This window comes from Eumetopias jubatus, unplaced genomic scaffold (assembly GCF_037043125.1).
Source record: "Eumetopias jubatus isolate StellerSeaLion01/CBP00866 unplaced genomic scaffold, mEumJub1_p1.0 scaffold_1, whole genome shotgun sequence".
Classification (NCBI taxonomy): domain Eukaryota; kingdom Metazoa; phylum Chordata; class Mammalia; order Carnivora; family Otariidae; genus Eumetopias; species Eumetopias jubatus.
In genome coordinates, this window is record NW_028274807.1 from 201,393,162 (window position 1) to 201,419,980 (window position 26,819).

At 51.5% G+C, this 26,819-nt stretch overlaps 1 protein-coding gene across 1 annotated transcript; it reads right to left on the reverse strand.

Annotated features, from left to right (window-relative positions):
* Positions 1–147: 147 nt before the first annotated feature.
* Positions 148–26,819, reverse strand: PTPN23 (protein tyrosine phosphatase non-receptor type 23). The gene is made up of 25 exons (XM_028096322.2): positions 26,656–26,819; positions 17,957–18,031; positions 8,963–9,090; positions 8,636–8,712; positions 7,890–7,939; positions 7,599–7,730; positions 7,274–7,354; positions 7,061–7,192; positions 6,914–6,961; positions 6,462–6,518; positions 6,272–6,330; positions 6,045–6,124; positions 5,813–5,927; positions 5,655–5,720; positions 5,130–5,275; positions 4,541–4,852; positions 4,295–4,449; positions 4,039–4,190; positions 3,749–3,928; positions 1,851–3,660; positions 1,584–1,768; positions 1,396–1,500; positions 1,177–1,315; positions 951–1,064; positions 148–873 (listed from the first exon to the last, which is right to left on the reverse strand). The coding sequence occupies exons 1-25, from the start codon at positions 26,737–26,739 to the stop codon at positions 394–396; spliced, it is 4,962 nt and encodes a 1,653-aa protein (XP_027952123.2). The 5' UTR covers positions 26,740–26,819; the 3' UTR covers positions 148–393.

The window sequence follows — 26,819 nt, forward strand, 5'->3', positions numbered from 1 at the left end:
CTTAACCCTTCAGAGGCGTGGGAGCCAAGTGTGGCCCCACGGTCCTCCTACCGCCCAGCCACCCCCAAGCTTACTGAAGGCACCACGTTTCAGGCAGTGCTTGAGGCTCAGGCTCCCTCCCTAAAGCAGCAACGGGCAGACACTGGCCACAGAACAGGTTGGTTTATTACTTTAATAGCAAAGAGCTGAAAAATGTCAGGTCCCACAAAGGAGCAGAACCTGACCCAAGGCCCGCAAGGCATCTCCACCCCACAGGGGTGCGGGTTGGGCCAGGTAGGGCTGAAGGCAGCAGGAATGGGAGTAAGAGACCAGGCCGGCCAGAGAGGCCCTACTAGGGTGGGCAGACTGGCACGGGAGATGATGTAGTGTAAGGACCGGGCAGGCAAAGCCTATTCAGGTCTTGTTGAGTGTCCAGAGTGGATCCAGGAGACTGAGGGGGTCATCAGTGGGCCGGGCAGCCCGCAGACCCTGCCCGTTATGGGCCTGCAGAAAGTTCTGCTTGCTCATCCGCTGCTTTCCTCGCAAAGAGTTGTCCAGAGAGAAGGCCTCGGGAGTTAGGGAGGCCAACAGCTCCAGGGAGGAGGAGGGGGGCCCCAGGCTGGGGGCCTCAGGTACTGGCTGTTCCTCCTCAGGCTCAGGGGCCTCGGGCTGGGGTGGAGAGAGGGGGGGTGGGGAGGAGGATGGGAGCTGAGCGGACTCTGGGAGCCTGGTTGGTGGCAGGCCCGGGAGCTCTACGGGGCCTGGGAGGCTGGCGGCTGGGGAATCCAGGCCCCCGGGAGGCCGGATGCTGAGCTTGGCGATGGTGGCCTGGATGGAGCTGATCGGCACATCCCCGCCGAGAACCAGGTCCTGGGAGTCCTGAGGAAGGTGATTCTGGAAGAGAGGAGTGGGTGGAGACCGGTCCACGAGGCTGGGGCTGGCCCTGCCAACCCCAGGGGCTCCTTCCTCACCTTTTGGCTGATGCTCGTGCCAGCCGATGGTCTGCCCGGAGCGGGCACGCCATGGCGCTGCAGGACCTGCTCCACGTGTCTCACCACTGCCTCATGGCAGAACCTGAGGTGCAGCTGGAGAAGGCCCTCGGCTTGGTCAGCAGGGCAGGGCCTCCCTGGCCCCAGCACAGAGGGCCCCTCCCAGCACCCCCACTCCACCCCCCACCCCCCCCCGCCCGACCCTCACTTTCTCCTGCAGCATGTGCTTCCTCTGCTGCCGCATGCGTCGCACCAGCCGAGGCAGCTCAGGGATCCCATTGCCAGCCTCCACCTCCTGCACGGCGGCGTAGAGCAGCGCGAAGGCTCCCGTGCGGCCCACCCCAGAGCTGCGGCAGGAAGGGGGTGTAAGCAGGGCCCAGGCCCGAGGACCCGTGGTGCGTGCGGCCGCTCCCCGCCCGGTCCGTACCTGCAGTGCACAATGACGGGCGTGTGCAGGGGCCGCTGGTGCAGGTAGTGCGCATGCACCTCCTGGATGAAGCGCAGCAGGTTGCCGGGGCTGTCTGGCAGGCCTCTGCGGGGTGCGGGTGGGAGCCGTGAGCCCGGCCTCAGCGGATGCCCCTACCCTCCCCCCGCCCCCCGGGACAGCAGACGCACAACTCAGGCCAAGTGGGGAAGTGGAGGTGCACGAGTGAGCGCTTGAGGCTCTGGTCGCGGAACTGCAGGCTCAGTACCCGTTCCACATGGGTCTCGGTGGCCCGGACACTGCTCAGCACCAGGCTCAGGGCGCCGTGCACCATGGGCTGGCCCCTCTCGGTGGGGAAATAGCGCGCCACCTTTTGCTGAGGGACCCAACAGGCGAGGCAGTTAGGGCTGCTCTTCCAGGGTCCCTTCTGGGCAGCCCCCTCCCCCTCGCCCTCTCACCTTCTCCATCTCGGCCTCAGACACCAGCATGACAATGACTGACACCTTCTGCTCATGCACCATGAGCCAGAAGTCCGCGGCCGTGCCGGGCAGCGGTGCCTGGGTGGCCACCAGGGGTGGGCAGTAGGGCGAGAGCCCCTCCACGCGGCTGGCGTTGATGTAGTCGTCCTTGCCTGAGCGCAGCACCACGCGGTTACTGTCGTAGGGCATGACGTCCTGGTGCCGGTTCTTCAGGGAGTAGCAGCGGGCGATGGCGATGGACCGGCCGCGGGCGTCGTGTTCCTGGGCGTCCTGCAGCTCTCGCCACACGGTGTCCAGGGCCCCCGCGTCCCCCAGCTGGCCTCGAAAGGCCTCCAGCTCCCGCTGCAACTGCTGCAGCCTCTCGGGGTGCTCATAGGGGTCCCGCTCGATCAGCCGCAGGGCTTGTGGCCGACGGCCCTCAGCCGCGTCCACCTTTGTAGGCTGCAGCAGGGGCTGCCCACCCCCGGGGGGCTGCGTGCCTCCGTGCTGACTCTCCGGGCTGGAGGACAGCAGGTCTGCGGCCGCAGTGCCCCGGCGCACGCATGGAGGTGGCTCTGCGGCAGGGGGCCGAGGTGGCACTGGGCCGGGCCCTGGTGATGGAGCAGGTGAAGGCACCAGGTGGGGGTTGGGGGTAGGCTGGCCGGCAGGTGAGGGGCCTCGAATGGAGAGAGGGGCTGCCGGGGGGCACAGGGGCCTGGGGGAAGGGGCAGGACCATATGCCAGGGTCGGATGGGGAGACTGAGGCGGCCCAGGACTGGGGAAGGGCAGAGCCCCTGAGTGGGGGGGCAGAGGGTCCTGAGAGGGGCCCGGGTAGAGAGGGGTGTGCATGGGTGGTGTTGGCTGTCCGAGGACACCAGGCTGAGGGGTGAAGGGGTAGGGGGGCTGGGGGGGCTGGGGGGGCTGGGGGGGGACCCGCCCCGGGGGCTGGGGGGGGACCCGCCCCGGAGCCTGGGGTGGGAAGAGGTTTGGATGCTGGAGTGGAAGGGGCTGCTGAGGGGGCTGGGGCCCAAACACCACTCCTGCGGGATGGGGATGGGGCCCAACCCTGGGGGCTGGAAAACCCGGGGGAATCCCAGGAGGAAAGTGGTGCTGGGCAGGGGGAGCTGTGAGGGGGGGCTTGGCCCCCACAGGGTAGCTGTAGGGCGCAGGCAGTAGCTGCGGCTGTTGGGGGGGCACTGGGAAGCAGGGCTGGGGAGGAGCAGGGCTGGGGTTTGGCCGTGGTGCAGTGTGGCTGGAGATGGGGGCCTGGATGCTATCTACTGTGGTGGTGGCTGGCCGAACCCCCATGGCCATCTCAGGACCCGAGAACTGGGGAGGTGGGGCTGAGGGCAGACCTGCAACTGGCGGGGGGGGCCCTACCCCCCCATAGGGGCTGCTCACCACACCATGCTGTGGGGAGGATCGGGGCGCAAGGCCCAGCTCCGGTGTATATGCAGGGGCTGGGTAGAGGGCAGGTCCAGGGGCCATGGCTATTGTAGGGTGACCTGGGGCCTGGGGGGCCCTGGGCTGCAACACCTGGGTGGGGCCCGAGTAGGTACCAGGAGGTAAGGGACCTGAGAGATAGTGGGGTCCTGGGCCTGCAGAGCCGGGGAAGGGGCTGGGAGGAAAGGGGAGTGGGGTGGCAGTTCCCAAGTAGGTGTCGGGTGGCCGTGAGCCAGCCACCATGTCGGGGGGCAGGCTGCGCAGGTCCTCGGGCAGGTCTCCCGTCTCCACTGCCTCCCCCTCCTCCCTCCGGGGCAGCAGCGGCTTCGGGGCGGTGGGCCGCGGCGGCGGCTTCTTCTTCAGCTCCCTGGGGAACACGGTCAGGAAGGAGTGGAGCCGCACCCCTGGCAGCTGAGCCTGGATCTGGGCCGCAGCTGCCCCGAGGCCGCACCCACCTGTCCAGGAGCTGCTGGCGGGCAGCTTCGCGGGCCTGGCAGGTGGACTGGGCCCGTTCCAGGAGAGCAGCCACCTTGCTCTCCAGGTCTGCATAGAAGTCCTTGCCCTCCTGGGACTTCTTCATCAGGTCCTCATAGGCTTCGTAGGAGGCCACCAGGGTCTGGAGCGTAGAGTTCCACCTGGGGGCGGGGGGGGGGGGGGGGGGGGGGCAGAAAGGCCAGCAGAAGGTGAGGAGTCACACCAAGCTCCGGGCGGGAGTCTGGGCCAGAGCGCAGGGCCAGACACTGACTTGTGGTCCAGTTCACCGAGCACCCGCCGCACGGCCGCGTACTGCACGTTGGCCTCTGTCAGCGCCCGGAGGACGTTGTCCTGGGCTGCCAGGTTCTGCTCCAGGTATACCCTCAGCTGGTCATACTTCTTCAGCTGCTCCTCAAACAGCTTCTGAGGGAGGAGGGCACGGGGCATGGGGAGGACAGACACTCAGGGCCTCACCGCTTGAGGGTGGAGCCCAGAGTCCGAGACCGTCCCCGGCTCACCAACCCCACCTTCATGTCGGAGTGGTCCGTGGTAACCAGCGAGGCCGTGATGTCATCCTTCTGGATAAGCTCCCGCAGCTGCTGCTCCAGGGACACGCGCTGGTCCCGCATCTCCTGCACCTTGGCCAGGATGCGCTTCAGGTTCTGCAGCACAGCCTTGTCCTCTGGGAGCAGCAGTGGTTGGTGAGACCAGAGCCTCTGGCTCCACCTCCCTTCCCAAGGGCATGGGACGGGGGACAGGGGTGGGGGGCTCACCTGGGGTGAGGGCTGGCGTGGGCAGGGCAGCCCGGACCTGGTCCAGTGGCCCACTGAGCAGGCGCAGGTTGCCCACGTGCAGATTCATGGCCCGGTGCAGCTCACTGTTGGTGAAGGAGGCCTTCTCGTGGACTTCCATGTACTTAGCCCAGTCTCGCCTCACCTCGGCCAGCTCTGCCTTGGAGCCCGCCACACTGGCCCCAGCCTGGCCCAGGGCCTCCTGCAACTTCTGCTCCAGCAGCTCATCTTCTTCCAGCAGCTCTCTGATGTCCTTCAGGGAGGCCTCCACATCCGTGAACACACCTGACAGTACTGGGAAGGGGGGGGTGTTTGCAGGAGGGGAACGGCTCCTGAGGCAGCCACACCAGGCACCCAACTTGCGCCCTTCCCCGGGGAGACAGAACCACCCACACGGTCAAGGGCTGGTACGTGGCCCCGGGCTTGCTGAGCAGTGCAGACGCAGGGTGCGGGAATCCACGGAGGCGTGAGGGTGGGTGCTTGCACAACCTCCGTCCTCAGTGAACAGGGGAGACGGAGAAGGCCGCCACAGAGGACTTCCGTCACCCACCTGCTTCTCCCCCGTGCTCACCCTGCATGGACTGGACAAGGTTCCTGACGGTGTCGGGCCGGACACTGAGAGCCGCACACTTCTCCATGAGCTGGGGTGGGATGTGGCTGTACGCGTCAAGGTTGTCCACGGTCTCAGGGTCCAGCTGCATTGAATCCATGAACTGACTGCGGGGGGTGGGGGACAACGGGACCTGGTGGGCGCTGACCCAACCCTCCCTCCCCTTGTGAGGGTGAGCCCCCACAACTGAAACGAGGTCTGAGGCCCTAGCAAAGGCAAATAAGCATCCTGACCTGCACCACTGGAGAGCTGGCCTGGCCCCAGAGAACCCGCCTGGGGCACTGCTGAAAATGATGGGGCACAGGAACATCGCCCTCCCAAGCCAGGTGACTGTCCCTCTATAAATCTAGCACCCAAGACCATGGGCAGGAAGGCAAAGCTAGGGAACCTGATGCAAGAGGACATTCACTCTTCCTCTCCCTGTTGCAAGCAGCCTTGGGGACCCCGCGGAGATCTGCTGCACTCCCCCCCCAGCCCTGCACTCACTCCAGGACCTCGTTCTTGTCCTCAATCTTGGCCATCACCTCCCGAAGCAGCTTGGCCTTCTCCTCACTGCCAAAGTGACAAAGCAGTTGCTGGAAGCTACGTCTTGAGACCTCCCAACCCCATCTGTGCTAAGAACCGGGCCAGCCCCTCCCTCCCACCTGTATAGCGATGAGGCTTCATGAGCAGCCATGGGTACCAGTTTGGCAAAGATGTCAGGGCCTGTAACAGCGGGGTCTGTGGGGTTCACTGGTAAGGGCTTCACCAAGGGGGCGCCTGGGAGGGAGAGGAAGCACAGTGGAAACCAGGCCCACCAAGCCTCGAGTCTGCCTCTCTCCTATTCTCCCATCCTCACGCCCTCCCCTGATCCTCAGCCTCCCCTCAGCTCCAGACCTTTTACAGGCTGAAGGGTGTCCAGTGCTGGGACAGCCTCGTGGTAGATGAAGTCATTGTCCTTTTTGGCAGAATTGTACCTGGGGTCAGAAGGGGAAGTGGAGAGTCCAGCAATCAGGCCACTGCTCTTAGCTACTGGAGGCTTCCTCCCCACAATATGCAGGCAGAGGACCAAGACCCTTCCCAACAAGAAGGAACCAAGGCCACCCCCAGCCCCACAGACTCACTTCCCCCCAATGACGTCCATAGCGAAGCGCAGTGCGTCCTGCACCGTGTCAGGCTGGCCCTGTGGGACCAAGGACGGGAGGGGGCTCAGCACCAATCAAAGCCAGTGCCAGGACAACCCTCGGCCCCAGCGGGCTTACTCCGGGTTCCCTCAGGGCTCTGAGGGACAGCCAGGCTCTTCCTCAGCTTTACCTTGGCCAACTTGATGGCTTCATTGAGCTTGTCCAGGGCACTCTGGAAGTATGCAACCTATAGGGGGCAGTAGGCAGAGCCTGGTCCATCCCTCCCCCTCCTTCTGCCACCCCATTAAGCCCTGCCTGGCCATGAGGTGACCCACCCAAAGACCAGAAGCCAAGGAAGGAGCCAGGCATCAGCCCAGCTGGCTCCATCTTACAGCTCCACCTCCCACCAGCCATCCCCACTGGGGGGGGCTGCTACACCTCTGCAGTCCTCTGGGGATCAAAGTGAAACAGATGGGACAACACACAAGAAACCCCAGGCCTGCAGCTGGGGGATGGCCAAGGATGTGGGGGTGAGGGATGGTGAGGAGAGCCTCCCCTCTTCTGTAAGAGAAGGGTCCCCTCTAGCCCCTTGTGAACAAGGCTGGAATCAGTCTGAACCCCTCCCTGCCACAGCTCACTCACCCGCTCACCGAACTTCTGCTGCTCCTCGGCCTGTTTCCCCATGTGCAGCTGGGGGAAGAAAGAAGAGACACCCCTACTTATTTCCCAAGCTGTGGCTGCCCCGCAACCCCCCCGCCCACTCCGGCCCAGCCGTCATGGTGCTCGCACATGAGCCACAGCTGCAAAGTAGTAGATCTTCATCTGGACAAGCTTCTTCCAGTCCTTCTGGATCCGGCCCAGCAGGGAAGCAGTGTCAGGGTTCTCCAAGGCCCGGCATGCCTCCTTGTAGTAATCCACCACCTGGGGGCCAGGATGGGGTCATGAGTAAACTAAAGGCTTGCTCTCAGTCCCTCGAGGGCCACCATCCACCCCTGCTCCTACCTGTGCACTGATGCGCGCCACCAGAAAGCTCTTCCTGTTGTCCAACATTGACTTCTCCAGAAGGCACTCCTGAGCCTGGCCCTGGGCCGACAAATGCAGAGATCGTACCCTTCCCATCAGAGGGGCCACAAAGAGATCCCCTGCCCTGTCCTCTCTCTTCCCACCTTCGCTACTCCAAGAAGCACCGTCCTGCTCTGATCCACCTGGGGCTCAAAAGATCAAAGCCAAGGCCCCACTGCCCTGTGCACAGGGCCTGGTCCAAGATCTAGCACCGGCTGTCCCCTCCCCTGGATTGAACTGGGCCCCAACAAGGGCACCTCCTTACCAGCATGAGGTTGACGTTGAGAGTGAGGATCTGGCGACTCATGTCCACGCTGTAGGCATGAGGGAAGTGCTCACGCAGGTAGGCAAAGGCGCCTGCTGCACATTGGAAATGAGTACAGGAGACCTTCATGCCCTGGGAGGGAAGAGGACAATGATGATGGCCAGAGGCAGAGCCAGACAGCTGCCCGTGTCCATTCCCACGGGACAGGATGCAAACCCTGGAGTCAAAGAACACTTAGGCCCCCTCCCTGGTTATGTCCTGTGTCCCACCGACTGCCCCTCCCCTCCTCACCTCCTCAGACACCCGCTTGTCCATGGCCCCCAACATGGAGTGCAGCGCCCCTAGGGAGAGAGGACATGGTGTCAGGGCTAGCCTGGGGCTGCTCCCTGAGTTGCCCCAAGCCTTTGTCGAGCGTTAAGGCAAAGGGGCCATGTTGCCACGCAGGATCAGGAAGACAGGGTCTGAGAACTGGGGCAGTTGGTCCAAGGACACCCAGAAGGGGAAACTGCCAAGTCCAGCCAAGCCCCTCAGTCTCTTGGTCTACACCAGGCAGACATAGGGGTGGAGGAAGGAGGAACTCCCATCCATAGCACCCAGCCTACAGGTCCGGTCTTGAGGCCCCAGGGATGCCTGCACAGGACTCAGGCTCCCCAGGCTTCTCCCTCGAGCCACAGTGAGGCTAAGTCATCAGGGTTTATGGCAGGGCTAGTTGAGGCCAGCCTTGTTGTCTCGACTGGAACAGCCCAAAGCCATTAGGGGGGGTCAGAGCCATCCAAAGAAGAGCGGTCACCGCTCCTGGCCAGAGCACACAGCAGCAACACCATATGGCAGCCAGCCCAACAGAGCTTCTCCCCAGCAGGGTGGCTGCCCATGGGCCAGAAAAGAGGTGCTGGCAGAGCTGTGGAAGGCTGTGAAGGGTCAGAATCCAGGGGTCTTCTGTCCCTGAACCCACTGCCTTTGTGACCTTCTGCTGAGCTGAGATCCTGGGTTGGCAGGGCTGGGAGATAGGGCCATGGGGAAAGGGTTAGGCAGCTCACCAAGGTTGTAGAGAATGCAGGCCTGCTCATACTTGATGTCCTCATGGGCCACAGACTTGCCAGAGAAGATCTCAGTCCTGCAGACATGCCACCCCCTTTGTCTTAAGGGAAGGAGCTGGCCAGGGCCTTGAGGCCAGGTGAGAGGACCAGCCACCCCAGTGTGGGTCAGAGGGAGGCCCACGGAAACCAAACCAAGCCACTCCCCATCCTCTGCAGCAAGAGGGGAGGGGGCTGGGGAAGGGGAGGGGGCTTCCCCACCATCCAAACATGCTGGGCCGCCCCGGGCACCCTCCAGGCTGCCCCCCAGCCCTGCCTGCCAGCTCTCACCAGGTGACAGGAACAGCGGCCTCCTGGCCCGAGCCCATGGGGACCCGACTCTGCAGGTAGTGGAGCTGGCCTAGGTACTTGCGGAGGACACTGCAGCCCTCAAAGTCCCGTGGGACACGGACAGCATTCTGGGGAGCAGATGGGAGAAGCAGGCCTGCCATCACTTGGGGTAGAGTACAGGCAGGTCTGTCTACCCACAGAGGCCCAAGAAAGAAATCTGCATCTGAGCCAGCGGACCGCACACTCCAAGGGATCCAGAGAAAGCCCACAGCTATGCCTAAAGCTGTTCAACAACCACCCCACGAGCCACGGCTGGCTGGATGAGTCAGTCCCACCTTTCCGGAAGGCAGTTTTACAACAGGCATTAAAAATGTTCATGTACCTGACGCTGACCCACAGTTCTGTATCTAAAATATACAGTAATAAAAGACACCCAGAAAAGCAAATGCTTGGTGAGCATACAAAGATATTTATCACAGTACTATTAAGAGGGTCAAATACTGGATGCCACCAAAATTTCCACTAAAGAGGACTGTTTAAATAAATTATGTCAAGACTACCCACAAAAGAGAATACAGCTACAAATACTGAAGATGAGAGTCTCTACTATGTTTAGATGTTCATGACATATTTATTGAGACAAAAAAAAGGTAACAGATGAGCAGTATGATTTCATTTATGTAAAATCGTATAGATACTGACAGCCAACTAGTCAACTAGTCAACTACACAAAGATAAAAGATTCTAGAAGGTTATACACCAAAATGTTAACTGATTACTACTGGGTAACAGGGTTTAAGTAACTTATCTTATTCTGTATATACACATGGAGACATATATTTAATTCTTTGTATCGTTTACTCTATATCAAACACTTGTACTTTTTTTTTTTAATTTTTTTTTAATTTAAATTCAATTAACATACAGTGTATTGGTTTCAGAGGCAGAGTTCAGTGATTCATCAGTTGCATATAACACCCAGGGCTCATTATACCACGTGACTTCCTTAATGCCCATCAGCCAGTTACCTCATCCCCCCCCCACTTTTGCTTTTTATAAAAAAACAATAAAGCTATTCCCATTTTGGGGAAATAAGCAAAACAAAGCAGATGAACCCTGTGCTCAAAGAAACAGAACAGACAACATCCTCTCCAAGAAGAAGGTACACAAAACAAAGAAGGGACCGGCTAGAACCCCTGTGCCCACTCTCACCCCACCTGCTGAGAGAACCACAGCACCCCACCATCCTTGTACGGCCCTGCATGGGGAGGAGCTAGGAAGAGCCTAGCTGAACGAACGGCAGAGTGGTAAGGAAGCTCTGAGACCACGCCACTCCCACCCCCCCCAAAAAAGCCCCTCACCATGCCTGCCAGCTTTATGCCCTATAAATCAAGAATTTATCTCACAGTTGCAGCTGGAAGGTCTTCTTAGAGACAACTCTTCCAGCCTCCACTTTACAAATGAGGAAACTGAGGCCAGATCGTGAAAAGAGGATTGCCTACAGCTCCCCAAGTTTTATCTGGCTTCCATTTCCAGGGGGCGCCTGGGTGGGTCAATCGGTTGAGCACTGGACTCTTGGTTTCAGCTCAGATCATGATCTCAGGGTTGTGGGATCGAGCCCTGAGTTGGGCTTCATGCTCAGTGCAGAGTCTGCTTGAGATTCTCCCCTCTGCCCATCCTCCATCTCGAGCTCTCTCTCCTTTTGCCCCTGTCCCCCATGCACACATACTCTCTCTCTCCCTCTGCCCCACTCCCCTGCTCTCTCTCTCAAATAAATACATATTTAGAAAAAAAAAGGGGGGGATCTGCAGTGGACTCCTTTGTAGCTCCCTTAATTGGAGCCTTTCACTGTTGACACTCTTGGGCCAACTTTTCCAAAGTAAAATAAGCAAACTGGCACTTGGCCTTGGTAACACTGTCTCCCCAATGCTGTAGGCAGTACAATAGCTTCTTGCTTGAGAACTGAGCCTATGTCAAATCTTCTAGATCTGGTTCCCACACCTGTTACTCCACTGTGTCTCTGGTGAGCCACCATATGGATGGCTGGGACCACACCACCTCAGGAGGCTGGGGGAGGCATTAATAAGTCACATGGAAGTATGAAGGCCTTACTCTAAACTGCCAAATGAAACTGCCACTCCAGCATCACACTTCCTGGATCCCTCATGAAGACTCTCTTTCACTGGGCATCTTTTTTTTTTTAACCGGGATTTGGCTCCTCTGCCCTCTTCCCTGCCACTGGACGCTTAGCCTGATGCTGGCGGTGCCACACCGGGGCTGCTCTGCTCAAGGAATCTTATTTAGAACGCCACATTATGCCACAGGAACTTTGTTTTGTTCACTGCTGAAGCCACAGTGCCTAGACGAGTACCTGAGATTAAGAGAGCCCTCCATGCATGTTTGCTAAGGGAATGAATAAAGCATGACTGGAACAGTATATGAAGAAGACAGATAAAGAGCTCCTCTTAGTTCTCTTTGTTTGGGGATCATGCTTTGCCCCAGCTAGAGTTGAGAGGAAATTATTCAATGTTATGTCATTTTTATTTTAAAAATGGGAAAAAAATGCTTTCCTAATATTAATTACAGAAACAGCATTTGGTTATTGCTCATTGTTTATTGCTAAGGGGCACAGGTCAAGAAAGGTTAGAAACATAATAAAATTTAAGTGAATCTTTTAACAATTAAAATGATTTAGTCTACAGTGCTTTGGCAATGTTATTTTAACTTCGGGCTTTTTTAAATAAAAATGTGTAAAATCACAATGACTCTCTCTGGGCATGATTGTTTTGTTCTTTGTATTTCTCTTATTTGCCAAGTTTTGTATAGCTTTTGTGACCTGTTAATTGATGAGAACACAAAGTGAGTGAGCGTGCAGACACCCCTGCCACTAGGAGAGTGAGCCGCAACAAAATGAGGGGACGCTGCACCCCCACATGCAGAAACAAGCCACCTGACACTGGCACAGTGGCCAGCACCACGCTCCAAGCTGATACTTCAACACCAGAATCAAATCATTCTCACAATTACTAACAATGCTCTGGAAATGTCTACCGATTCCAAGAATATAAGAAGTACAACCACTGGAAAGAAGGCAAAATCATAATGTGTATATGGTACGACTCAAGTAACTTGGAAAACCCAAGAAAATGAACTCAAATACCATCCAAAAGAAGACAATTATCAAAATAAATTGCTCAGGGTGCCTGACTGGCTCAGTCTGAGGAGTGTGCAACTCCTGATCTTGGGGTCACGAGTTTGAGCCCCACAGTGGAGGTAGAGATTAATTAAAAGTAAATAATAAACAAAAAAAACCCAAAAACAAAATAAATTGCTCAACTGCTTTTCTCTACACCAACTGCAACAGGTGGAAAATATAAAAGGGGGGGAAGGACACTCAATAATAGCAACAACAATAAAAAGTCTGGAAATGAACTCAACAAGATACGTGTAAAGAAGAAAATGTGTATGAAGAAAACTTTACTGAGAAACCTGAAAATATATATATGAAGAAATGCAGAGAACAGCAACCTCATAAACATATTAATTCTATCTCATCAATCTGTACGTTTTATGAGCTCACAAAATTCCCAATGCTATTTTGCAGAACTTGACAAAAAGATTCTAAGTTCATCTGAGAAATATTTATGTGAGAATAACCATGGAAAACTTAAAAAAGAAGTTATTATCAGGAATTAGTCCTACCAGATAGAAAAATGTACAATAGATAATACTTAAAATACTGTGGACCTGGGTGCCTGGGTGGCTCACTCAGTTAAGTGTCTGCCTTCGGCTCAGGTCACGACCCCAGAGTCCCGGGATCGGGTCCCACACTGGGCGCTCTGCTCAGCAGGGAGTCTGCTTCTCCCTCTGATCCTCCCCACTCTCGTTCTTTCTCTTTCTCACTCTAATTAAAATCTTAAAAAAAAAAAACCATGGACCTGTAGATGGTAGAAGAGAAGAGGGAATTTTAAATAGACCTAAAGTGTATGTAAGAATCCAACACAGGAGTGTTTCCAAAAACAGAAAAAGTACAGAGAAGTAGTCAAAGCTCGAGCCTTCCCTCACCTATCATATACTTAAATAAATACCATATAAAGGTTTAATAAAAATCAAATAGCACAAGTACTAGAAGAACATCAGTAACTGCTTACATTTTATTTAGGTGATGAAGTTTTTTTCTCAGTGCATAGCAAAGGGAAGTAAAAGGAGTGATGAGATGGACCTGACTTAAACATTTATATGTAAAATTTGAAAAGTCTGCATTAAAAACATAATAAAAACCATGCTATGGGGCTCCTGGGTGGCTCAGTTAAGTGTCCGACTCTTGATCTCAGCTCAGGTCTTTATCTCAAGGCTGTAAGTTCAAACCCCACCATTGGGCTCCAAGCTGGGCGTGGAGCCTACTTAAAAAAATAAAAACAAAAACCAAAAAAAAAAAAAAACAACAACGAACTGAAAAAATTTGCATCAGGTAAGACAAAGGAACAATATCAATGTGTGAATAAGTCTTATAAATTAGTAAGAACAAAAGTAAAGGCAAACCTCAGAGATACTACCAGGTTCAGATCCAGACCACAATAAAGTGGGTCAAAATGAATTTTTTGGTTTCCCACTGTATATAAAGGTTATGTTTATACTATACTATAGTCTATTAATGCAGTAGCATTATATCTTTAAAAGTCCATACCTGAATTAAAAAGTACTTTTTAGGGGCCCCCGGGTGGCTCGGTCGGTTAAGCATCTGCCTTTGGATTGGTTGTGATTCCACATCGGGCTCCTTGCTCAGCAGGGAACCTTGCTTCTCCCCTGCCTGCCACTCCCCCTGCTTGTGCTTGCTCCCTCTCTCTGTCAAATAAAATCTTTAAAAAAAAAAAGGGGGTACTTTATTGCTAAAAAATGCTAACCATCACCTGAGCTTCCAGTGAGTAGTAATCTTTTTGCTGGTGGAGGGTCTTGCCACCATGCTGATGACTGATCAAGGTGGTGGTCGCTAAAAGCTGGGGTAGTTGTGGCAATTTCTTAAGTAAGATAACAGTGAAGTCTGCCCCATTGATTGGCTCTTCCTTTTATGAACGATTTCTCTGGAGCATGTGATGCTGGTTGAGAACATCTTACCCACAGTAGAGCTTCTTTCAAAATTGGAGTCAGTCTTCTCAAATCCTGCTGCTACTTGATCAACTAAGTTTATGTGATACCCTAAATCCTTTGTTGTCATTTCAACAACTTCACAGCACCTTCACCACGAGTAGATTCCAGCTCAAGAAACCACTCTTCCTTACTCATCCATAAGAAGCAACTCCTCATCCATTCCAGTTTTATCATGAGATTGCAGCAATTCGGTCCCATCTTCAGGCTCCACTTCTGATTCTAGTTCTCGTGCTGTTTTCACCACACCTGTGGTGACTTTCTCCACTGAAGTCTTGAATCCCTCAAAGTCCTCCATCAGGGCTGGAATCCACTTCTTCCAAACTCCTGTTCATGTTGACATTTTAACCTCTTCCCATAAATCACTACTGTTCTTTTTTTTTTTTTAAGATTTTATTTATTTATTTGAGAGAGAGAGAATGAGAGATAGAGAGCATGAGAGGGAGGAGGGTCAGAGGGAGAGGCAGACTCCCTGCAGAGCAGGGAGCCCGATGTGGGACTCGATCCCAGGACTCTGGAATCATGACCTGAGCTGAAGGCAGACGCTTAACCATCTGAGCCACCCAGGTGCCCCAATCACTACTGTTCTTAATGGCATCTAGAACACTGAATCGTTTCCAGAAGGTTTTCAATTGACTTTGCCCAGATCCATCAGAGGAATCATCATCTATGCAGCTATAGTCTCATGAAATGTATTTTTTTTTTAAGATTTATTTATTTGACAGAGAGAAACACAGTGAGAGAGGGAACACAAGTGAGGGAGAGGGAGAAGCAGGCTTCCCGCCAAGCAGGGAGTCCAATGTGGGGCTCAGTCCCAGGACACCGGGATCATGACCTGAGCCAAAGACAGACGCTTAACGACTGAGCCACCCAGGCGCCCCTGAAATGTATTTTTTAAAAAGATTTCATTTGTTTGACATAGAGAGAGACAGCGAGAGAGGGAACACAAGCAGGGGGAGCGGGAGAAGGAGAAAGAGGCTTCCCGCTGAGTAGGGAGCCTGACACAGGGCTCAATCCCAGGACCCTGGGATCATGACCCGAGCTGAAGGCAGACGCTTAGCTGACTGAGCCACCCAGGCACCCCATGAAATGTATTTCTTAAGGAATAAGCCTGAAAGTCAAAATGACTCCTTGATCCATGAGCTGCAGAATGGATGTTGTGTTAACAGGCATGGAAACATTTATCTCGTACATTTCCATCAGTGCTCTTGGGTGACCATGTGCATTGTCAATGAGCAGTCACATTTTGAAAGGAATCTTCTTTTCCTGAGCAGGTCTTAATAGGAGCCTTAAAATATTTAGTAAACTATGTTTTAAACATGTACAACCAGCTGGACTTTGTTTTTCCATTTCTAGAGCACAGCTCAGATTTAGCATAATTCTTCAGGGCCCTAGGATTTTCAGAATGGTAAATGAGCACTGACTTCAATTTAACAGTCACCAGCTGCATTAGCTCCTAACAAGAGAGTTAGCCTGTCTTTTGAAGCTCTGAAGCCAGGCACTGACTTCTCTCTAGCTATGAAAGTCCTGGATGGCATCTTCCTCCAGTATAAAAGGTGGTTTCATCCACACTGAAAGTCTGTTGTATAGGGTAACCACCTTCACGAATTATCTTCTAGATCTCTTGCTGTAGCTTCTCCATCAGCACCTGCTGCTTCACCTTGTACTTTTTTTTCTTTTAAAGATTTTATTTATTTGAGAGAGAGAGCAAGCAAGAGAGAGAGAGAGAGAGAGAATGAGCAGGGGGAGGGGCACAGGGAGAGGGAGAAGCAGACTCCCCGCTAAGCAGGGAGCCCAATGCAGGCCTCAATCCCAGGACCCCGGGATCATGACCTGAGCTGATGGCAGATGCTTATCCATTTGAGCCACCCAGGCACCCCTCACCTTGTACTTTGATGTTAGGGAGACGGCTTCTTTCCTTAAACCTCATGAACCAACCTCTGCTGGCTTCAGACTTTCCTTCTGCAGCTTCCTCACCTCTCAGAGCCTTCACAGAATTGGAGAGAGTCAGGGTCTTGCTCTGGGCTAGGCTTTGGCTTAAGGGAATGTTGTAGCTGGTGTGATCTTCTATCCAGACCACTCAAACTTTCTCCACATCAGCCACTGCTGATGTGGTTTTGTTACCATTCATGTGCTCATACTAGAGTAACACTTTTAATTTCCTTCAAGAACTTTTCCTTTGCATTCACAACCTGGCTAATGGGTGCAAGGGGCCTACCTTTCAGCGTGTCTCTGCTTTCGGCATGCCTTCCTCACTAAGCTTAATAATTTCTAGCTTCTGATTTAAAATGAAAACGTAGGACTCTTCATTTGAATGCTAGAAACTGTTGTAAGGTTATTAACTGGCCTAATATCAATACTGTTGTGTCTTAGGGAACAGGGAGACCCAAGGAAAGAGAGAAAGACGGGGAACAGCTGGTCGGTACAGCAGTCAGAATACACCCAACATTTACCAATTAAATCTACCCGCTTATATGGGGTCTTTGGTGCCCAAAACAATTGCAATAGTAACCTCAAAAATCACTGACCACAGCTCACCCTAACAAATATAATAATGAAAAAGTCTGCAATATTACCAAAACGTGACACAGAGACACAAAGTGAACAAGTGCTGTCGGGAAAATGGCACCAACAGACTTGCTCCATGTGGGACAGCCACAAACGTTCAATTTGTAAAAACCACAGTATCTAGGGGGCCTGGCGGGCTCAGTCGGTGGAGCACGAGACTCTTGATCTCGGGGCTATGGGTCCGAGCCCCACACTGGGTGTAGAGATTACTTAAAATCTTTAAAAACAAACACACAAGTATCTGAAGTGCAATAAAGCAAAGCACAACACAAGGTATGCCTATCGAACTCTAAGAGAAAAATGGACAAAAGACACTGGCAAGTCCTAAAAGAAGATATATAACACATTAACAACTGTGAAACCTGATTAACTAAGTAACTGAAAATTGAAATTAAATACCCTTTTCACCTACCAGAGTGCCAGGACTGCAAAGTAACAGCACGAGTAGGCATGTACGTGCCGGGGGTGGAAATGAGAGCAAGCGCATCCTGTTCACCCACTAATTCCTACAGAAACAATCCCAGCGCCCAAGTATGCACAGACACGGATTATACTTACAACGGTGAAAACACTGAAATAACCGAATATTCTGAGACCAGACTGATTAAATCACAGTGCCATGGAAAGATCACAGGACATTACAAATACTATGGTTCTATGTTCACTGATACAGAAACAAATCCACGATACATTAAATGAAAAAAGCAGACTATATAATATGCTATATAGGCGGTGTAGAATCCTATCATGTTTTTATACAGTATACACAGCTGACACTTGGACAGGGTGGGGTTAAGGGTGCTGACCGCCACCCAACGCAGTCAAAATTCCACTATAATTTTTGACTTCCCAAAAACATAACCACTAATAGCCTACTGTTGGCCAGAAACCTCACTGGTAACAGTCAATTAATACACATTTTGTATGTTATACGTATTATACAGAAAAGGAAATGTTAAAGAAATCATAAGGAAAATACATTTATAGTACTGTACTATACAAAACAAGCATATAAGTGGGCCCACAGAGTTCAAACCCGTGTTGTTCAAGAGTCAATTATATATAAAATTATAATATATATATACACAAAAATTTGAGAGAAGGATTAGGATTTTTTTTTTTTTTGCTTTTTAGCATTTTCAAACTTTTCTATCATTAACTTTGCTGCTTTTAAAAAGGAAAAAATATTAAATTAAAATAAGAACACAGTTCCAGGTGGTTTCTTTACCTCCCTATCAAACCTGTCCTGTTCACAAGTGCATAAAAATACTATCCTCCTACCTGTCTGAGCAACTCCAGCTTCTTCAGTTCCTCATTGTAGGCTTCTGGGTTTTCTCCGTAATTTTTTAGGACAAACTAGAGAGAGGGAGAGAGAGAACAATGTAAACCATGAATACAGGATGCTCCCCTGCTCTCACTTCTGCCGAGTCCTTGGCAGTCACCAGTCTAGATCCACAACCACGAGCGTATCTGCTGGAGCACTGGAAACTCTACCTTAACAATGCGGCAGCACTAAGATGCTGACCATGGGAGCTGCTACCTTTGAGCAAAATAGAAAATACGACTGGACGACCCTACGTGAACACCCTGAGTGGTCTTCACCAGGCTGCAGCCCTCCCTGTAAAGTCCAGGACCCTGGCAGCTCAGGAAGCTGGGGAACTTAGCTGGCTGAAACAGGATCCTACCAAGCATCCCAAAATAGGCCACAAATTCAAGCCTCCCTAAGGACTGGACCTTGCTGTGTTCTGGGATCACAACCATAATCCTAACCCAACAACAAACGTAGGCAGAAGATACCAAACAAGAGTGGGAGCGCAAAGCCTTCTTCACCAGCCCCCCTGGCTAGGAAAGGGCACCACAGTAGAAATGATTTACATCGTCCTCACCTTGAAGAAAGGCCTACAGGTGTGTGATGGGAACGATCTGGAGAGAGAGAAGGAAAAGTCCGTACTCACATCAGAGAGGGGACCGGCATGCCTGGCCACAACAGCACTCACCGCCTCAGGAGCTGCCTCCCTCGGAAATGAACGCACTCATCAGTCTGGAGGCACAGCCTGGACCAAAAGACCCCTTGTTCACCTAAGATCAACAGACTAAGGCCGCTGAACTACGCCTGTTGCGGTTCCTGCTGCCTGAGTTAGCGATACGGGGGCAGGGGGAGGCAGATGTACCCATTCCACAAACACAAAGGGCACTGATGCCCACTTCACAGGTTCCCTAAGGCCTGAACCAAGGTTGTGAAGTGGAGAAGGAAGCTAAAACGGCTGAAAAGAGGTGGCTTGCTCTGTCCAGCAGCACACTCACACCATGTGTGTGGCCCACTGACCTGTTCGGAGGTCCCTTCCCAGAACCTACGCCACGCAGCTGGGGCACTAGCCACATGGGAAACCCGGAAGGCCATGTGACAGCTCCTACCTGCCCTGCAGGGACAGGCAGAGCGGAGGCTCCTGCCAAGCTTATTTCAACACCAACCAGTCACGTTCCCAAACCTCCAGCTCTGACCTCTTCTGCTGGTTTTACTTCCTGCGAGTCCCATGTGTCCATGAGTTCTCTTCTCTATCCTCTTGTCCCCCCTTCAAATCCACCCCTTACCTAGGGGCCAGGGTTCTCTTTCTAGCAAAATCCACTGTCACTCCTGACTTCAAAGCCTTCTGAAACACAGATATACCTGGGGAAAAAAACAAACCCAAACACACTTTTCTCAGGATAGTGAGATTATGAGAAATGAGTTGCAATCTAAAGAGAAAAATTGTAATCTGAGCCACTGTGCAACAATGGCTCCCCAAAGCCTCCAAAGTCAAAGGTAATCTCCTAGGCACAGAGTTCACAGCTCCTCACAGTTGCCCCCAACAGCCTTCAAGGACTGTCTTCTAGCAACTCCCGGGGACCCCCAGCCCACAGTCCTGTGGAACTGCTGCTCTCAGGTCTCAATGCTTGTTCACATGTTGTTCCCTCTTCTCTATTAAGACTCAGCTGAGACGTCACTTCCCTGAACTCTAGCTGCTGCTCTCCCTACATTCTAAACATGCCTTCACCAGACTGTGCCTGGCACAGCAGCAGGGTCATGCCAGTGACACCCCTCCAACCCGCACCAAACAATGAGTGCATCGGGAATGGCTGGGACCTTATTAGATGTTGTTAGATACTTAACAAATGGTTGCATTTACAGGAAATGCAGAGGATGGATGAACAAACTGAAAATACTAAAAGGAGACACTTAAAAAAAGTCCAAAGATGGGACATTTTGCCCAACAGTTAACCCAGTCTCTGAAAAAAATCAGTGTCATGGGGGTGGGGGTGAACAGGAGACTAGCCTAGATTTTAAAAGATTAAAGAAACAGAACAAAATACAATATGGGAACCTTGACTGAATCTGAATTTGGGGGGAAAAGTCATAAAAATATTTTTTGGGGGGTGCTTGGCTGGCTCAGTAGGTAGAACATATGACTCTTGATCTCAGGGTTGTGTGAGTTTGAGCCCCATGTTGGGTGTAGAGATTACTTAAAAATAAAATCTTTAAAAAAATGCTTTGGGGACAATAGGTGAAATTTTAATAAAAATTATAGTAGAGGGGCGCCTGGGTGGCTCAGTCATTAGGCGTCTGCCTTTGGTTCAGGTCATGATCCCAGAGTCCTGGGATCAAGCCCCGCACCAGGCTCCCTGCTCCACAGGAAGCCTGCTTCTCCCTCTCCCACTCCCCTGCTTGTGTTTCCTTTCTCACGGTGTCTCTCTCTGTCAAATAAATAAATAAAATCTAAAAAAAAAAAAAAAATTATAGCAGAAAATTTTTGTGGGTTTTCTTATGTGAGATGATAATATGGTTACACAGGAGAATGTCCTTAGAATGTGCTGTGTACAACTTACTTTCGAAGCTTCATGGGATATATACACATGCACATGTGTGTATGTATATAAAGACACACACAAAAAGAGAACACAAAAATATGGTGAAATCAAACTCTTTAGAGCTGCAGAGCTCAGAACAGAGTCTGGTCAGTATCTGAAGCTCCTGACAGAGCCTGAGAAGAAAGGCCCAGCAGCAGGTAGACCTTGGACCCTGCCACCACAGACCAGGAGCAAGAAACTAGAAGGCAATGAAAGGACCCCAGAGCACTTACACAACTAACAGCCAGTTAGGGTTGAGAGCACCAGAGAACCTCCAGAGCCTACGCAGGCTCTGGGGCAGCTGGCAATCCTTTCCTGAGGGAACAAAAAGACCTACGGACATGTCTATGTTAATTGAGAGCATGTCCAGGGACCAGAGCCACTGGGGGGGAAATAAAAAAGGAAAGGAAGGAGTTACAAGTGCAAAATACTAAGAGAATGGAAAGGCCATTTCCAGAGAGAAATATGTATATGTCAAGACCTCTCATAGGGACTCACATGCATTAATTCTTGATTCTCAAGCTTATGAGGTATAGTATTTCCATCTTACAGGTGAGAAAAATGAAGACCAGATTAGTTATTTGTAGCAGCTGAAGGTCACCACAATTAAGTGGAAGAGATGGGACCTAAACCAAGGTCTGATTCCAATGTCTATGCTATTTCCATGATACTACTCTTCTCTTTTACTGAGCAACAAATGGCACAGAATTTTGTAGGTAGATGAGATCACTGGAAATACTCATCCTAGATCCTGACATTCTTTTACAGATTGGAAAAATGGAAACCAGAGATTAGCAATGGCAGTGCTAGAACCCCAAGCCAGGTTTCCTGACTTCTGACCCAGGGATATTCCATTTTGTCACTTTCTCTTCTATTAGCACGTTCTCACTTTTCTGTGTATGGGTCTCCCTCTCCACCAGGTGGTGGGGGTGTTTAGCTTTTGCTCTTAATTTGATATAACATCTTGGAATTTCATGGTGCTAATTAAAGCAGCAATCCATGAAAAAAAGAATAAAATGCATCACATGTGTTAACACTACCTTTGTTCACCATACACTTATTTCTTTTTTCCCCACTTGCAGGATTTACTCAAATATGAGGCATTCCTTGGGCTGGTCCACGGAAACACAAAACTAAGTCCCGCATACAGTACTGTTAATAAACACAATATATGCTTTGCTACTGAATTTCAAATGAGATTAATTTTATTCAGAAGAAGTTTTATTGCCCCTTGATGTCAGAAAGCCTAAAACCAAATTACAGGCCACCAGCAGCGAGGATGAGAACAGTCCTTCATCCTCGCCTACTCTAACACCTAGCCCTAACCTCAAGGAATCTCTCCCACATCTCTTCTAAAAAACACCAGCAAGGACAACTCAAGTTACATCTCCTGGTAGGTGCTAGAACTAGACTAGGTCATTCAACCAACAGTTGTGAAGCAGTCTCCACACACAAGTATTTATTACTTCACGAATAAAGGAAAGAATCTGGAGTGAAATGGATACAGGTTTTTGGTGTACGAGACTAAAGTCAGAGACAGTGAACTGGACAATGCACGTCATCTGCTCCTGGAGCCATTCTGCTGTAAAACACAACTGGGCAGACAGGTTCGGTGACTCCAAATCTGTGATAAGAGAAAAGAAAGGTCACCACCAGAGATAACTGGCTATGTCCCATGCTCCTTACTGCTGAGGAGGCAGGGTCCCCTTTTAGGCCTCCGGTCATCTCCTTTTCTTTTCTGTGTATGTGGCAAGTGTTTCAAAGGAGTCAGCTATCCCATGGGAAATCGAGAAGAGGGAGAAAATTTCCACAAACCTAAAAACCAGGCTCTACCTACAAGTGAATAAGATGAACTGTAAGAGGGGGCGCCTGGGTGGCTCAGTTGGTTAATTGGCTGCCTTCAGCTCAGGTCATGATCCCAGAGTCCTGGGATCGAGGCCCACGTGGCGGGGGGGGGGGGGTCCTGGCTCTGGAGGGAGTCTGCTTCTCCCTCTCTCTCTGCCTGTTCTGCCTACTTGTGCTCTCTCTCGATCTGTCAAATAAATTTTAAAAATTAAAAAAAAATGATGAACTGTAAGAAGAGGTAATAAGAGTGTGCACTCTGTGGTGCAGGTCAACTGAGCACGAAGACCTGTCTAAATTTGGAGGAGTGTGGTATAACAGTCAGGCAGCTAAAGGGGCCCTGAGGACATACGGTTCAACCTGAGTAATGAACGGGAGAAAATGAATTCCAGTAAGGACCAGAGCAAGAACAATGACCAGATGTGGAAGGAAAAGAGGCTGACAGTTCCTATAGGAGAGGCCTGGGTGAATGAATTAGAGAAAGGCAGGCTGAAGCCAAGTGGTGGCAAGCCTTGAATAGCAGGCAGTTTCTCTGAAGGAACCTGGTGGAAAAGTGGAGATTTAGAGATCAATCCAAGCCAGAGTGGGAGGAGGGGAAAGGCCAAGAAGCCACCCAATTGGCAGGGCGGCTACCACATGATACATATGCCCTTGAGGAAGGGTTACTATGTGGATCATCAAAAGATAAGCTCCATGAAAGCACGGATTTTTGTCATTACATACAGCCCTGAGTTCCCAGAGCTGGCACATACAGTCACTCAATAACTATTTGTTCAATAAATGAATCAGAGATGGATGTTAACACTTAAGTCCAGGTGAGCTTGACTTAAGCTCTAATGCAACTGATTAAGGGCAGGTGTTTGGGACCAGAAGAGAAAACAGCTTCAAATACCAGCACTTGTCACCAAATCACTCAGTGATGAAGAGTACAAGTCAGCCTTCATCAGTTTCCAGTGAGTCAGCACTCTGAGCTCCAAAGCACAGGTAAGAAAAAGTGCTGAGACAGAAGCATTTTCCCACCAGAAAATTATGTGGGCCCCAGTATCCCAACCTAAAGCTTGGCACCACAGTTCCAAACCAGCTTGCTGTTTTCCTGGCTTTTTTTTTTTTTTTTAAGATTTTATTTGAGAGTGAGACACAGTGAGAGAGGGAACACAAGCAGGGGGAGTGGGAGAGGGAGAAGCAGGTTTCCTGCTGAGCGGGGAGCCCAATTCAGGGCTCGATCCCAGGACCCTGGGATCATGACCTGAGCCGAAGGCAGACGCTTAACGACTGAGCCACCCAGGCGGCACCCCATTCCTGGCTCTTATTTCACGTTACTCCATAACTGAAGGCATGTCCATCAGGAGCAAAAATCAATACTAACCATATGAAAGGTCTTTTCAACAGCCCAGGCCTTACAAAGAAACAAACCCTTTAGCTATCTGGAAGACTCCTATTCATCCTTCAAAGCCCACCAAGCCTTCTCTGATGGCCCCTCCTTAGGCTGGTACTTCTGTACACTGCACATACTCTTCCACTGATACTGCCATTTAATTTTTAAATTTCCTCTACTAAACTGAACTCCATTAAAGAAAAAAAAAGAATTATCTCTTATTCACCTGTATTACCAAGGTAACAGTGCTCAACAGGTTGACCTCAAGAGAACCCATTTTTACCCCAGTATCCTAAATTAAATTGTACCTCTCAGCTCCAAGTCAATGGTGAAGGTTCCCATGGCTGAGGAAAAGGGTAGAAGAGGACAAGGGTATGAGTGGAGAGGCAGAGTAGGGGTTCTAGGGTTGGGGAGAGGGGTCCGGGTCAGGAAGACTTCCCAGGCTGAAGTGGCTTCTGCGGTCTCCTGCAGGAAGAGTTCCAGGGTACCAGGAAGCAGTGGGCCATTCGCAAGCCCAGCCTACCCACAGGCTGCTATTCCTTTTCAGTGGGTTCATGCAAATACATGCCACAATCTTAACCTATCAAATAAGTGGCAGTATCTCTCCCAACCCAAAGAACAGGAAACAAAGAAAAAGAGCTGATGTCTAGGAAAGGAACAGTTTCTTCAGCATCTGATACCACCTCAGGCTAAATGGCTAATGAGCAACTACTCTCATGGAGGCTCAGAGAGGCTTCCAGAGAAGTCATTACTCACAGAAAAACTTGCTGGTTAAGTAAGAGTAACCAGAGTATCAAAGGTTAAGTTCAAACAAAAATATCTCCTAGGATTTTCTGGGTTAAGATTTTACCACTGATTTCCATAAATTTATGGTCACCATGTCTAAAATCTCTCTCAAATGTCATTCAGTCATTTCAGAAACATTTTCCTGAATGCCAACTATGTAGTAGAGGAGACCCCGCTAGGCTTCAAGGAACATGGAGATGCTTTTCAGGTCACCTAGAATTGAATAGGGGAGTTAAAACAGCACACATACTAACACCAGGAAAAGAATGGAAAAAGGGATTCAGAGAAGAGAAAGATTAACCTAGGTGGAAGGATTAAAGAATGCTTTTGGAAGAGAAAGAACTTAAACTGGACCGACATTGAAAGAGGGACAGAACCAATATACAGAGATTAAAGGGCCCCATCCCACAGGACAAACAAGAGCGCTCTTCTGGGTGGGAGGAATTCTACAACCAAAGGCAGAGAAGAGCAAACATACACAGAATGTCAAGAGAACAGCAAATGGCCGACTGTGAACAGAATCTGTATCAGAAATACACAGATCAATTGAGGCGGCTGGGTGGCTCAGTCGTTAAGCGTCTGCCTTTGGCTCGGATCATGGTCCCAGGGTCCTGGGATCGAGCCCCTCAGCGGGAGGCCTGCTTCTCCCTCTCCCACTCCCCCTGCTTGTGTTCCCTCTCTCGCTGTGTCTCCCTCTGTCAAATAAATAAATAAAATCTTAAAAAAAAAATACATAGATAAAGCATACCCTGGGCCCTCAAAAAATACTGAAAGGGCTGGGGTTGGTCAAGGAGAACTCTAAATGTGTTAGGGCTGAACTAGAAAACAAAGGAGTTTTGTTGTGCTTTAGAAAAATTCATCTAACTGTACTTGTATGAAAAGAGTAGATGGAGAGAAGACCAAAGTCTAGGGAAGAGGTAACAAAACTCTTAAGTTTTAGATTAATCTAATTTCCTGTATTTACAATGAGGAAACAAAGGCCCAAAGGGTTTAGTTTAAGGATGGAATCAAAGGAACACAAATCATTAGTGTCTGAACTAAGGCAGTGGCAGGATAAAGAAAGGAAGGGAGACAGCTTATTGGGGGAACTACTTCCAAACCCATTTTCTTTCTCAGATCCCTTTTCTTGAGTACCCTGATGAGTGGTGCACCACCTAGATTACCTGGGACTGACTTTGGCAGTTGCTCTACTAAAGCCACAAGGATGCCAACCTGCAACAACCTGGTTGTTCCTGTTCACTCCTGCTCTGACCCAATGCTCCTAGGTGGCCCTCCCCACCTAGGGGATGCCCCGGAGGGCACCCAATGCTCATTCAACACACCTGGCCTCTCTCTGTGCCAGCCCCACCTGATCTCGCCACAGAGGTCCCCTGCCTCTTATCACCACCAGACTTGCCTGTCTCCCCCGTCCAACTGAAGGTTCAACACAACGACTGCTAAGGTTTCTCCAGGAGCTACAACACTGTTTATCCCCTCCGGGCGGTTAAGAAAACCAGTTACCCTTCCAAAAATGACAAGGAACCGTATCTTTTGGTCCAAGGGGGCTCCCGAATATGGTTCTTCTTAAGAGACCAGAGAGAATTGCACCAACTGTCAGAGAGACCCCAGTCGCAGAGGTCAGGCATTCCTCTGGCTTCCACCTTTAAAACACACACACTGAGCCACATCCCCGGCGTCCGTCCCAGGAGGGTCCTGGACCCACAGCGCACCTAGAGCACAGGTCAACGAGACGGCCAGGGCCGCCCACCTTTCCCCGCGGGGCGGTCCCGGCGTGGAGGAGGGGCGGAGCAGAACTAGGTCCCGAGCGTCACACCGAGGAAGTGCGGTGCCTCGGTGGGAACCGGGGACGGCCTGGAGCCGAAGTCGGGAAGCGGATTTCGACGAGACTGTGGGCGCTAGCCCCGAGCGGGCGAGGAGAGGACAGGACTGTCTGCAAGGGGTGGCCCAGGCTGGGGAAATCCAGCGGAGGCCCCTCCGGGCCTCACCCGACCCCGCGACCACGGCCTAGGGAGATGATGGACGCGCAGGGGGCGTCACGCGCTGGCAGACGGCGCTACGCGGGAGAGGTGGAGGCAGTGGGGGAAGCACGCACCTTCTTCACGGCCGGTTGGAAAAGGAAGTCACCGGCCTCCTTCAGGTCCAGCCAGATCATGGGCATGCGGGGCACGGCCTCCATGGCGGCTAGCGCCCGACGGCCACCCGGCCGCTCCCCTAGCTGCCCCAGCTGCTGCCTCAGCTGCTGCCTCAGCCGCGCGC